A 13,335-nucleotide genomic window follows, 5' to 3' on the forward strand; every position below is an offset into this window, starting at 1 on the left:
CACCCGGAAAAGTTCGCGAGCCGGCCGCTGCCAAGCGCACTCCCAGACCGAGGGACGAGGCAGGCAGGCACACACAGCGCGTCCAGGACCCAGAAGTGCGGCTGAGGTTGGAAAGGCGGTCACCTTGGGACCAGGCGACTGGGAGACCCAGAGAAGTATCCAGGCTTGTGGGGGAAGTAGCTCCCTCCAGCTGGGGCAAGATTGTGGTGTTCTTGGCCAGGATTGATGCCAGGAACAGGCGACCTACTCCCAGGGACATCATTTTCCACTCTCTTCCACTGGCTTTCGCCAAAACCTGCCTCCACCCCTCCCCCTCCATTTTGGGATGACCAGTGCAAAAGATAGTTACCTGAAGAAAGGAGGGGGCGGCTACACAGTCTCAGGAGTGCCAATAATCCCCCAACTCTCTGCCTACTCTGGTGACTCCCTTTTCCATCCACCCTCTCACTCCACTCTCTCCTGGATCCCAATCTCAAGCAGCTACCCTCCTCCCTCTGACTCTATTGGCCCAATTAGAATTGGGCCCACCTGGGTTCCATCCCACTGAGAACCTGAGCTAAGTGTCAGCCTTCTCCAAGACTCAGTTCCTTTATCTGTAAAATGGGGATGGCAGTACTTACCCCTTTGGGAGGTGATGATGATGAAAACTCTACTTCTGGAATGAGTTGTCTCTACAGTGGACTCTCCACTCATCACCTCCTGTTCCTCTTCTTCCCTGATGGCTCAGTGGTAAAGAATCCGCCTGCAATGCAGGAGACACGGGTTCAACCCTTGGGTCAGGCAGATCTCCTGGAGGAGCAAATAGCAACCCACTCCAGTATTCTTGCCTGAAAAATACCCATGGACATAGGAGCCTGGCGGGATAGCATCCAAAGAGTCACAGAGTCAAAAACGACTTCACATGAGTATGTGCATCTCTCTCCTAGCCATGCATACTGTGCTCTTGGTTCCACCACACCACTGACCCTTCTGTGTCCAAGGACCTCCTTGACCTCCATTTACCAGACCTGGTCACTGGCTTTTCCCTGAGTTCCTTACCACTAGCTCCTTAGTCTTGGAGAATGGTACCCACTTATGGTTTATCCTCTAACCTCTCAGGTGCCTCTTTTCAGACTTCTGGTTCACCTGCATCAGTGGGGTTCTTTCCCCTCTGGCTTCCATTGGGTTTGGCTGATGGGAGAGAGGAGAATGAGAGATCAGGATGTTTATCCCATATGTTCTTCCTCCAAGCTTTGTTGGCTATGTCCCTCCACTGCCGGCAGCAGCTCCAAACAGCTCTCTCTCCAGGGCTATGGGGTGGTAAGAGCTCCCAGCTGATGCCAACCCAGCAAGTGCACTATGCCTTGTTTATTTCCTTCTATTGAGTTCTGATCAATTACTCAGTTTAAGTATACAATCTCTTTCCTGCCAACACTCAGACCTTGACAAACTCCAATTTCACACTTTAAACACCATCTCTATGCAGATGTCTCCCAAATTTATATCTCTAGCTCTAATTTCTCCTCTGAGTTTTAACTCATATCCAACTGTCCCCAGTCTAATATATAGGTCAAACTGAACACTTTCAAAACTGAATTCTTGGTCTCCCCACCAACTCTACTTCTCTTTACTACATACAGCAACTCACACATTCTGTTTTTTATGTCCCAAAATGTAGAACTCAGCCTCAATTTCTTTTTTTTCCCTACCCACCCCCAGTTCATTCATATATTGGATTGCTGTTTGCTCTGCCTCCAACACATATTCTGAAGTCATCCACTTCTCTCCACCCTGTTCCCAGCCATTCATTGCCCTCCGATATCTCTCCACCAAACTTAGGAGAAAAATCCAAATTTCCTACCCTGGCTCAAAACCCCTTCCCACTTCTCAGATCTCATCTCCTGACACCCTCTCCCTTGATCCCTCCTCCGTTTGAACCTTTATGCTTTCCTCAAACTCTGCGATTGCATTCCCACCCCAGGGCCTTTGTACTGGCCTTTCTGTCTGCTTGGAATGACTCAGCATATGGGTGGGTTCTGCTATTCAGATGTCACTTGATTCAGATGTCACTGCTTCAGAGAAGTGGTCTCTGATCACCCAGCCTACCTCAAACACAGCTCTTCTCTGTAACTCTATCCCTGCCTTTTTTATTTTTTGTAATTCACCCAGTACTACAGTTGGGCTTCCCTTGTGGCTCAGACGGTAGAGAATCTGCCTACAATGCAGGAGAACCAGGTTTGATCCATGAGTTGGGAAGATTCGCGGGAAAAGGGAATGGCTACCTACTCCAGTATTCTTGCCTGGAGAATGCCATGGACAAAGGAACCTGGTGTGCTACAGTCCATGGGATCACAAAGAGTTGGACACGACTGAGCGACTAACACTTTCACAATACTCTAGTTATCATCAATTACCTTTGTTTCTTTATTTGTATATTATCTATCTCTGCCTGCCCCCGACCTCAGCTGGAGAGTGAGTGGTATTAACAGCATTTTCTGTCTGTCGTGTTTACCCAGCTCTCTCACGCCTAGAACAGTGCCTAACACATAACACTTACCAAAGAATGTTCCCAAAATTGGGAACAAAGAAACAGACTTGGAAGTTGCCATTGAGTTTAGGAGACAGACACAATTATAAACAGAACAATCTTGCCTCAAGGTGGAACCCAGGACAAGAGTATAAAGAGAAGCCTATATAAGTGTTGATCTAAATAGCTAACCGGAGAAGGCAATGGCACCCCACTCCAGTACTCTTGCCTGGAAAATCCCATGGACGGAGGAGCCTGGTAGGCTGCAGTCCATGGGGTCGCTGAGGGTCAGACACGACTGAGCGACTTCACTTTCACTTTTCACTTTCATGCATTGGAGAAGGCAATGGCAACCCACTCCAGTGTTCTTACCTGGAGAATCCCAGGGACCGGGGAGCCTGGTGGGCTCCTGTCTATGGGGTCTCACAGAGTCGGACACGACTGAAGCGACTTAGTAGTAGTAGTAGTAAATAGCTAACAGTTATAAAATCAAGCTACAAGCAATGAAGTAAAATACAAACTCTCCTCCAAAAGGTGCTGCTGCTGCTGCTAAGTCGCTTCAGTCGTGTCCGACTCTGTGGGACCCCATAGACGGCAGCCCACTAGGCTCCTCTGTCCCTGGGATTCTCCAGGCAAGAATAGTGGAGTGGGTTGCCATTTCCTTCTGGGAACAACCCAAATGTCCATCAACAAATGAATAGATAAGCAAAATGTGATCCATTCATACAATGGAATATTATTCAGCCATGAAAAAGGAATGAAGCACTGATTCAGGCTAACATATGGATGAACCTTGAAAACGTTATGGAGGAGGGAATGGCAACCCACCCAGTATTCTTGCCTGGGAAACCCCATGTACAGAGGAGCCTAGTGGGCTACAGTACATAGGGTCACGAAGAGTCAGACCCTACTCAGCAACTCACACTTTCTCTTTTGAAAAAATTATGCTCAGTGAAAGAAGCCAGACAGAACAGGCCACATATTGTATTATTTATTGTATTATTTCACTGATTTAAAAAAATGTCCAGAATAGGTAAATCTATAGAGACAGATGCAGATCAGTGGTTGCCAGGGTCTTAGGGAAGGCGTGTCTGTTTAATGGGTACAGAATTTCCTCTTGGGGTAATGAAAAGGTTCTGGACCTAGACAGTGGCCAGTTGTACAACATTGTGAATGTACTAAATGCTACCAATGGTAAATTTTGTTTTGTGTATTTTACTACAACTAAAAGCTAATTTTTAAAAATGTGTTCTCTAATGTCTATTATGGCAAATAAGCTTTTATTAAAAAAAAAAAATTTGGCTGACTTGGGTCTTAGTTGTGGCACAAGAGATCTTCGTGCCTCACGTGGGATCTTTCGTTGTGGCGTGTGGGCTTAGTTGCCCCACAGCATGTGAAATCTTAGTTTCCAGGCCAGGAATCAAACTCATGTCCCCGTCATGGCAATGCAGGGGGTTCTTAACCACTGAACCACCATGGAAGTCCCCCAGATATGCTTTTAGGAGGATCTATTGGGTTCGCCAAAAAGTTCACTTGGGTTTTGCCATACCATCTTCGGGTTGTTGTTATGAAAAAATAAAGTCTCAAAGGAACATTTTGACCAGCCCAATAGAAGACCAGGTTCAACTGAAAATATTTGAATCCCTAGGAGCTTTGTACTTGGCATAGGAAAACCCCAGGCCTCAGTCTGGCCCCGTTTGTTTCCCACCCCAAGTCTGTCCTACACAACAAGGGGCCCTGTACATGTACCTAGGGACCCTGTCCCATGTACCCAAGCTCTTTCCTCGCTCCTCGGCCACTTTTTGGCCATCCTGAGTAGGATCTAGAGCAGGGAGGAAGGATTTAGTTGGGCACATTCCCTTTGTTCCATGGGGAACAGACCCTCTGAAGCAAGGAAGGGGCCTAGGGGACTTCCCTGGCGGTCCAGTGGTTAAGGCTGCAGGGGCCATGGGTGCGATCCCAGGTCGGGTGGGGTGAACTAAGACCCTGCATGCTGTACAGCTTGACCACAAGAGTGCTGGGGGCTGCAGCAGACCAGCCTGGAGAGTAGGAGATGATTTCCCCACGAGGATGGTTGGATAAAACACATGATCAGCTGAGAAAAAGGGCGCTGCTCCTTTAAGAAAGGGATGGTGGGAGGATTGAATAGGGACCTTCAAGACTTGGGTAAGAAGTTCTCTAGACATTTCTCATCACCACACTCCCCCAATAATTATCACATCTAAGGGGCGTCCAGTGTCCTGGAGGCTATTTGATCGAAATCTCTCATTTTCGGAAAGGGGAAACTGAGGTCCAGAAAGGGAAGTTGCCCTGAGTTGTCCAGAGCTCAAGCCTTCTGGTTCTCATGAGGCACAGGCTCTGGTCTCCAGAATCTTCTGGTGGAATCAGCCCTTCCTCCTCACCCCAGAGATCAGGGTCCAAGAAGGGAGGGCAGTAGTATGTAAAAGCAGCAGTATTCGAAGGCAGGTTACCCTTGGTGGGCAGCCGGACTTGAAATGTCTAGGGTGCCAAGTAAAGGTGCCCTTGTCTGAGGGGGTTAGGGAGTCCCAGCCCTAGTCCACAGGCTTGACCAGGCATGTGAAAGTGCGTTTGCCGGGAGGCAGCCGAGTGCAGCAAGGAGGCCAGTGGCTGGTAAATAATTGATCAGGACAGCTGATAGTACCTCCCCAGAACTGCCCGCCAGCCCCCAGCCCCCCTCAGCCCGGCCCAGGCTTCTCCCGCCTCCTGGCCCAAACCAGCTGGACCAGCTCTCCCAGTGCCCGCTTGCTGCCCCCCACCCCCAACTCCCGACAGCCAAGTCACAGCCTCCGGGGCACCTTTCGGCAAGCACCCGGGGTGGTAGGTCTGGAATTTGGAAATCAGAACGTGGGCTTCTGGGCAGAGATGGCCCTGCCGAGCCATGTGTGGTCTCTGGCCACACCCATGTAAGTGTCGGGGGTCAGGGGGGCCAGTGGGCAGGGCCTGGGAGGGACTCATGGAAGACGCTGGCCTTCCTATGGGGGGACGGCGGGGTGGGGGTTGTCGCTGGTTAGAGCTCCAGCTAGCCTCTCCTAAGGGGGCCAGGAAGAGTGAAGGGCAGCTGGCAGCCAACCCTGCAGCCTCTTCAACGCCCCCCTCCCTAGAAAGTCAGGTGGGAGATGTGAATTCTCACCGCCTTGTTTTTTTGGGATTTTCCACTGGCAGGCTTCAAGCCCAAAGTCCAGCCAGAGGCGGGGTGGGGCTATGACTTGAATGGGGGATGGGGAATGTCAGGGTCTCTCACTCTCATATTTTGCCTCTAAATTCATCCTTTGGTGTCTGTGGTGGGAAGAAATGCTTGAGATCCAAAAGGAAAAAAGGTTAACAGTTCCCAAACTGGAAAAGAGGATTTCAACAGGGAAATGATTACCTGCTTAATGAAATGACCACCAACTGTCCCTGGCAGGGCAAAAAGCTGAAGATTTAGAAACAAGCAACATTGAACAAAGTATGCAGATTGTTTAATATTTGAGATGTGAAGGCCTTTGAAAGTCAGAGGATGGAGGGGGTTCCAGAGGTTTGTAGAGACTTCTGGAAAAGGGGCTCCCTCCAGGGACCCCAGTTGGGTCCCTCACTCTTTTGGGTTCCCCGTTGCATTATTCACCAACTACAAACCTGGTTGCCTAGCAATGGGAATCTGATCTCCCCCCACCCCCCCAGCAAGGAAGAGGCAGGGTGATTACATCTTGGGCCTGGGAGAACTGAGGGGGTACTTTAGCCTCCCCCAGGGCAAACCTATTAGCAGGGGGTCTGAGCTTCCTTTGGGACACCCTGTAAAGCATGAACTTCAGCATCCTGCCCTAATTGGAACTAAGACCCACCTCCCCAGGCTGATCTCTGGTCCCCTGGCTGTCAAGATGAAGATGCCTGAACTTCCATTTCTCCACAGTGTTCCCAGTATTTGGGCTCTAAGAGCCTTGAGTTCCAATCCTGACTCAATCACCTTAGACAAGTCTTCTGCCACTTCTCAGAGCCTCAGTTTCTTTTTCTGTAAAATGGGGACAGTAGTACTACTTACCTTTTAGGATGGTCGAGAGGGTTAAATGTTACTAAAGTTTTTTGAAAGTGAAAGGTGCTCAGTCATGTCTGACTCTTTGCGACCCTATGGACTATAGCCTGCCAGGCTCCTCTCTCCATGGAATTTTCCAGGCAAGAATCCTGGAGTGGGTAACTGTTGCCTTCTCCAGCGGATCTTCCCAACCCAGGTATCGAACCCAGATCTCCCGCACTGCAGGTGGATTCTTTACCATCTGAGCCATCAGGGAAGCCCCAAATGAGTTACTAGGAGTAAAGCATTTAACAGTGCCCAGCACATGGTGTGCACTGGCTAATGGTTGGCTGATTTTCTTCTCAGTTGGAATGTCAACTCAGCAAAAAGTTGACTACAGTGTCTCAAGATTAGGGCAGGGAGGAGGAGGCGAAGATGGCTGCGGGAGCCTAGCGGAAGCCCCGAAGAGCACTTAGAGAGCTATATATAGTAAGTGCTAAATGCGAGCTCACTATTATGCCTTCATGGTGAAGCCAGAGAAGATCCGAGAGGCCCCACCAGAGTCTGGGCAATGAGGTTTAAGCTCATCTGATAGGATAGTGCTCAAATTAATAAATGTTTGAGGGCTTGCTCTGTGCCCACCCTGGGCTACGTATCAGGGCCAACAGGCAGATAGATATATCCTTTTAGATATTGGAAGCACCTCCATGTAGCTGGCACTCAGTGCATCTCTGTGATGGTAAGTTGTTGTGACGATGACTGTCCCCGACGTGCACTGCAGTACCAACCAGTCTCCAGCTTCCAGGGAGAGCCCAAATAGACTAGGGGTGCCCTGGAGGCTGAGCATTGGGAATCCTAGGGTGCTTTGAGGAGGACAACGATGGGAGAATTGCAGGTTAAACCTTAAACGGCAAGTCCCCCTCCCCCCATTTCGGAGTCCAGCACTAGGCAGTGTGACCTGGTGATCCTTGCCCCCTGGGAGGGTGGTTTGCAAGTGGAAGAGGCAGCTCTGGAGTTACCATGGCAATGGCATGTGTCCACAGCGAGATGGACACTTCTCTCCCAGACTCTCACCCCCTCTCTCAACCCGTACATAAGGGATGCTGGGTAACAGCCAAGGTCCAGAGAGGGTGTGGGTTTGGGAAAAAATACAGAGCATGTTCTGGCCTGGTGGGATCTGAGCTTCTGGGAATGGTTATTATAATTAATTTAAAACATTATTAGTCATGGGAATTATTTAAATTATCATTATTTTTCTTTTTGACTTGTGAGATCTTAGTTTCCCGATCAGGGATAGAATCTCTGCCCTCAGCAGTAAAAGCCCAGTCCTAACCACTGGACCATCAGGGAATTCCCTAAAATTATTATTAATATAAACCATGCTACTGTTTGGGGGGCACGATGTCCTAAGGTTTTTCCTGCATGGATAGATATTTCCCTGCAAGGGAATCTCTCTCTGCAAGGTGAGGAAGGGTCAAGCTATTCTGGTCCATTTTACAGATGGGGAAACTGAGGCTCAGAGGGGTGATGTCAAGCCTCAGAAAGGATTTAGCTCAGCCTGTCATAGCCTGGGCTCTCTCCCCCTCACAGGACCCCTGTCCTCTGCCCCGACTCCTCCCAGGTGCAAAGGAGAAATAGAGGAAAGTACTGGGTTTGGTTGATTTCCAAGCAGTTCAGGGATCTTGGCTCAAAGATGGGTGTTCAAGAGATGGGTCTGCTGAGGGTTGGGCCCCCGGGAGGCTCCTTTCGCAGCCCAAGCCGGCCGCCCCTCAACCCCGCTCCCCCTCAACCCCCGCCGTCTTCCTGCAGGCCCATGGCGGAGAGCTCCCTCTATCGGCAGCGACTAGAGGTCATCGCGGTAAGTGACGCCCTACCAGTGCGCTGCGCCCTGAGCCCTGGGCACCCCTCGCCATACCCAGGCCTCTTCCTCACCTCTTTCCTATCACAGGGAGCAGGCCTAGCGCTCTGAACGTGGGGGGAGCACCCTCAGCTCCAGCCGTGCCTGGAGCGCCCCACCAAAATCCTCAGGCCCCTCTGCTCCTCAGTTCTTCTGTATGATCATCAACATCCCCAGAATGGAGCTCTGCGGACTCCGCACTCTCAAATCGGTTCCATTCTTGAACCCTGTCTCCCAAACACACCATGTCTGAAACCCCCTCTCTCAGACCCCCATATCTGGACCTCATCTCTCTGAACCTCCGTCTCTGAATCCCCATCTCACTAATCCTCATCTCTCTGGACCATCTCTACATCCTAGTCTCGCTGGATCCTCACGACTGCACCTCCATTTCCGACTCCCCACCTCACTAGCCCCCTCCATTGGATCCTCATATCTGGACCCCCATCTCTCTGAATCGCATCCCTCTTAATCACTTATCTCAGACCCCTCCCCCTCTGGATTCCCATTCCCGGGGCCCTCCCCATCCACAGACCCCGCCCCCCTTCCGCCGGGGCGAGACCTCCGCAGCATCTGGGGCGCGGCCGGCCCCGCCCCTACCCGCTGCTGACTCAGCGCCTCCGCCCCCCAACCTTTTTCCCGCCTGGGGCCCCGACGTGTGTTCCGCTACACGGTGCGACTTGCAGCCCCGGGAGTCCCGGGAGCCCCCGGGAGCCCCGGCTAACCCGGCGGAGGAGGGAGGGTGGAAGGGGAGGCGGCGGCCCCGCCCGGCCCCACCCGGCCAGCGGGCAGCTCAGGGTCCTCTGTGCGCAGGAGAAGCGGCGGCTACAAGAGGAGATACGCGCGGCGCGCCGCGAGCTGGAGGAAGAGAAACTCCGCGTGGAGCGGCTCAAGGTTGGGGGCGGGCGGGGGCGCCTGCTTAGCCCGGGCAATGAAGTGGGGGTGTCTATGAGAGTCAGTTCTGGGAACCAAAGGAGCCTCTCTTTAGACATGGGGTTGGGGGAGTTGGTTCCAGCTTCGGGGATGGGCGTCTTCCCCAGCTTGGGAAGAGTGGTTGGTGGTGATGAGGGACGTTTGTTCCACCTTTGGGAAGATCTTGGGAACGTGTTTGTTCCGCTTTGGGGTAGAGAGGGGCTAAGAGGGACGTTTATTTCCCCTTTGGGGGTGTCTATCCCATTCTGGAAAAGTTGGGGAGATTGATGGGTGTTTCTTCCAGCGTGGGAAAGCTGTCGGCTGGGAACGGGGTGGCTTCCCACCTGGCATTATTAGGGCACGTATCCCAGCCTGAGGCAGAAATGTCTGTCCATCCACATGCCCCTTCTCATGGCCAGAGGAAGTCTCTCCGGGAACGCTGGCTAATGGACGGGGCAGCTGAGGAGCCAGAGCGGCCCCAGGATCCCACCTCACAGGACCCCCAGTCGCCTGAAGACCAAGCTCAGGCCCGCATCCGGAACCTGGAAGACAGCTTGTTCACGTGAGTAGGGCCCCCTGCCTGGTGGCTTTGCCTCTCTGACTAGGCCAGGCTCCTCTGCCTACTTCGCTGAGACTTCCGGTTGGGGGTAGCCCATTGAGCCTGGGGTCCAGGCTCCCAGCAGCCCCTTCTCTTCCCCAGACTCCAATCCCAGCTGCAGCTGCTGCAGAGTGCGTCCACAGGTGCCCAGCACAAGCCCTCAGGCAGGCCCACCTGGCGACGACAGGTGAGGAACTAGGGGATGTGACCAGCAGAGCTCAAAGCAGTACCTCTCCAAGCACAGTTGTTGTGTTTTTTTGTGACCCTGCCATGTGGCTGTCTTAATTCCCTGACCAGGGATCAAACCTGTGCTTCCTGCAGTGGAAATGCAGGTACTTAACCACTGGACCACCAGAGAAGTACCCAAGCACAGTTTAGATCCTGGGTCCTCTTGTGGTCTTGGGCAAATTGCTTTCCATGCCTAAGCCTCAGTTTCCCCATCTCTAAAATGGGGATATATAACAATAGCACACCGCTGGAAGAGGCGTGAGAGAAGGTCAATGAGATCATAGCTTGGTACCGGAAGCAGGCACAATGGAATGTTTTGATATGTTGTCGTGTTGTGTTAATCGCTCAGTCGTGTTCGACTCTTTGCGACCCCATGGACTGTAGCCTGCCAAGCTCCTCTGTTCATGGAATTCTCCAGGCAAGAATACTAGAGTTGCTATTTCCTTCTCCAGGGGATCTTCCTGATCCAGGGATTGAACTGGGGTCTCCTGCATTGCAGGCAGATTTTTTATCACCTGAGCACTAGGGAAGCCCTATTTTGATATTTGATTGCCAATGTGACCTAAATGAGGAAAGTAGTCAGAAAATGTTGTGGGGCAGGGTTGGGGCTGGGGGGCTGGGGCTGGGAGTTCCCTGGCGGTTAGGACTTGGTGCTTTCACTATAGTGGTCTGGGTTCAATCCCTGGTTGGGATTACTAAAATGATCCCACAAGCCGCACAGTGTGGCCAAAAAAAAAGATAAGAAAATGTGGGGATGTGTTCTCAGAATTCAGCCCCAAAAATGGGAAAAGGATCCCCATGAGATGGTCTAATAATTTGAGGCATCTCCATGATTTGAGGGGTTTGGGATTTTGTTTTGGTAATGCCTCTATTAAGATATAATCCACATGCCGTACAACATATGGGTCTTTGAAAACTAAGATGATTTTACTTAAAATCTGGCTCTCTGGGTTGTCCTTGAAGTCCATACCATAGATCCAGGAACATTATCCAGTATCCATAGATCCAGTAACTGATGCACCTGGCCACAGTAAGCTGTGGGTTTTCCACAGCCCCCATCTCTCCTTGATGCCTTACTTTGGCTCCCAGGTGCCTGTCTCAGGACAGAAGGGGAGAGGAGACCTTTGGACAGAGGAGGGTAGGATTGAGACCTATGAGATCTGTGGGGTTTGGTTAAGGTGGTTGCATGGCCAGGTCCCCAGCTCCCCTCCCTGAGCTCATCTTTCCCTCCATCCCTTCCTCACTCCACTCCAGCCACCCTTGACCCTTTTGTATCCCTTGAACTTGCCTAATTCATTTTAGCCTCAGGGCTTTGCACTTGCCTTTCCCCTCTTCCTGGAATGCCCTTTCCCACCTCTTGACTCAAGGCTGGCTCTTCTCACCTTTCAGGCCTTTTGGGTTCAGTGTCACCACCTCCAAGAGGCCCTTCTGCATCAATTTTTTTTTTTTTTAATACTTATTTGGCTGCATCAGATCTTAGTTGCAGCATGTGGGATCTAGTTCCCTGACCAGGGGTCGAACCGGTGCCCCTGCGTTGGGAGCATGGAGTCTTAGCCCCTGGACCACCAGGGAAGTCCCCCTCCTGCATTTTATACCTACAGGAGGCACCCCATCACCTCCCAGGCATTTCTTAGCCTTTTCCCCCTGCTATTACAGCCCTTCTCACTTCCTGAATTACAGATTTGTATTTTATGTTTATTACCTGCTTCCTTCCACTGGAATTTAAGTTCTAATAGCAAAAGTCTTAAGTATCCCTTAAGTGGGATTTCCTAGGTGACTCAGTTGTAAAGAATCCGCCTGCTGGTGCAGGAGATGTGTTTGATCCCTGGGTTGGGAAGATCCCCTGGAGTAGGAAATGGCAACCCGATCTCATATTCTTGCCTGGAAAATTCCATGGGCAGAGGAGCCTGGCAGGCTACAGTTCACGGGGTCGCAAAGAGTCAGACATGACTGAGCACGCATGCATGTCCCTTAAGTAACCTCAGTAGCTAGCAGAGTAGATCCCCAATAGAGGGAGTGGCTGCATGGACACAGGATTGACTGGGTACATACGATGTGCAAGGCAGTGCAGCAGAGGGAGATAAGACAGGTGAGGAAGACTCATGGTTTGGTCCGGAAGTAATGGGGAGCCATCAGGGGAGTTTGAGCAGAGTAGGGGTGCTGGCATGCTGGAGGCTGGAAGTGAGATGTGGGCTGCCCTGACCTTGTTTCTGCCATCCCTGCAGGGTCACCGTCCTCTCTCCCAGCCCAACGTGGAGTCAGGTCCTGCAGGTAGGTGTTTTGAGGTCTGGGGATTGCAAGAGGAAGGGCCTGAATCTTACTCTGTTGCCCCATCTCTCCTCTTCCCTGACTCCCCCAGGCCAGACCGATCTAAACAAGAGAGCCTCCTTACCAGCCGGACCGGTGGGCGCATACCCGGAGTCCCCCTCCGAGCCCAGAACTGAGGCTGCCGGGGTTCCAGCAGCCCCGAGGCGGGTCCCTGGGGCAGCAGGGACCTCCTCAGAAGCCAATGGCCCCTGCCCTGTATCCAGCCCCCCTCTGGAGCAGGAGCCGAGTCAGGGGGTGCTAACACCTGAGGGGGCAGTGAATGAGGCCAAAGGAGGAGGCATGGTGAAGGTGGTGTGGGAGGGGCTGAGGCCCACAGAGGACTGTGCCATCGGGGCCACAGGCCTGGAGCTGGAGGCTAAGGTGGAGGAGATGGTGCTGGAGGCCATCGGGGACAGACAGGAAGCCAGCCGTCCAGAGCTCCCCTCATGGGTCAAGGAGGACAGGGCCATCACGGAGGTGGTCTGGGAGGGGATGGGGGGCACAGAGGGCAGTGACTTGGAGGCCATGGCGGAGGCAGGCAGGGGCCCAGAGGCCGTGCAGACCAGCTCCCTGGGGCTCCGGGAGGGATCAGGGGGAACAGCTCCTGGACAAGGTGCCCCCAGGAGCAGCCCTGATGGTGATGGGCAGGGGGTCTTTGGAGAGGAGGGGTCCTTCATCTGGGTGGAAAGAGTGACCCTCAGTGAGGAATGGGAGGAGCTGGAGGTGGAGGGGTTGGAAGGGCCAAAGGCACTGGGAAGGGAGGAAGAGGATGAGAGTCCATTGGGGGCGGAGGGCAGAGGCGAGGAGGAAACGTGGGAGGCGGAGAGGAGGCGGGTGGAGGGACCTGAAGGTGCAGAGAAGAGAGGCAGTGAGGGGAAGGC

General features: G+C 52.4%; 2 protein-coding genes across 2 annotated transcripts in view; one reads left to right on the top strand and one right to left on the bottom strand.

Annotated features, from left to right (window-relative positions):
• The window catches only part of LOC104999890, a 3,173-nt gene extending 2,911 nt beyond the window's left edge, over nucleotides 1-262 (bottom strand). Inside the window, exon 1 of the mRNA XM_010855517.1 lies at nucleotides 4-262. Within this exon, the coding sequence (XP_010853819.1) occupies nucleotides 4-262 (259 nt within the window). The remainder of the gene's footprint in view (nucleotides 1-3) is intronic.
• Nucleotides 263-5,223: 4,961 nt separating this feature from the next.
• PALM3 (paralemmin 3) overlaps nucleotides 5,224-13,335 on the top strand; it is a 9,359-nt gene continuing 1,247 nt past the window's right edge. The window contains exons 1-7 of the mRNA XM_010855518.1: nucleotides 5,224-5,430; nucleotides 8,322-8,370; nucleotides 9,223-9,303; nucleotides 9,741-9,883; nucleotides 10,022-10,106; nucleotides 12,373-12,418; nucleotides 12,507-13,333. Of these exons, the coding sequence (XP_010853820.1) occupies nucleotides 5,390-5,430; nucleotides 8,322-8,370; nucleotides 9,223-9,303; nucleotides 9,741-9,883; nucleotides 10,022-10,106; nucleotides 12,373-12,418; nucleotides 12,507-13,333 (1,272 nt within the window). The 5' untranslated portion in view covers nucleotides 5,224-5,389. The remainder of the gene's footprint in view (nucleotides 5,431-8,321; nucleotides 8,371-9,222; nucleotides 9,304-9,740; nucleotides 9,884-10,021; nucleotides 10,107-12,372; nucleotides 12,419-12,506; nucleotides 13,334-13,335) is intronic.

Source organism: Bison bison, unplaced genomic scaffold, assembly GCF_000754665.1.
Source record: "Bison bison bison isolate TAMUID 2011002044 unplaced genomic scaffold, Bison_UMD1.0 scf7180017864365, whole genome shotgun sequence".
Lineage (NCBI taxonomy): Eukaryota > Metazoa > Chordata > Mammalia > Artiodactyla > Bovidae > Bison > Bison bison.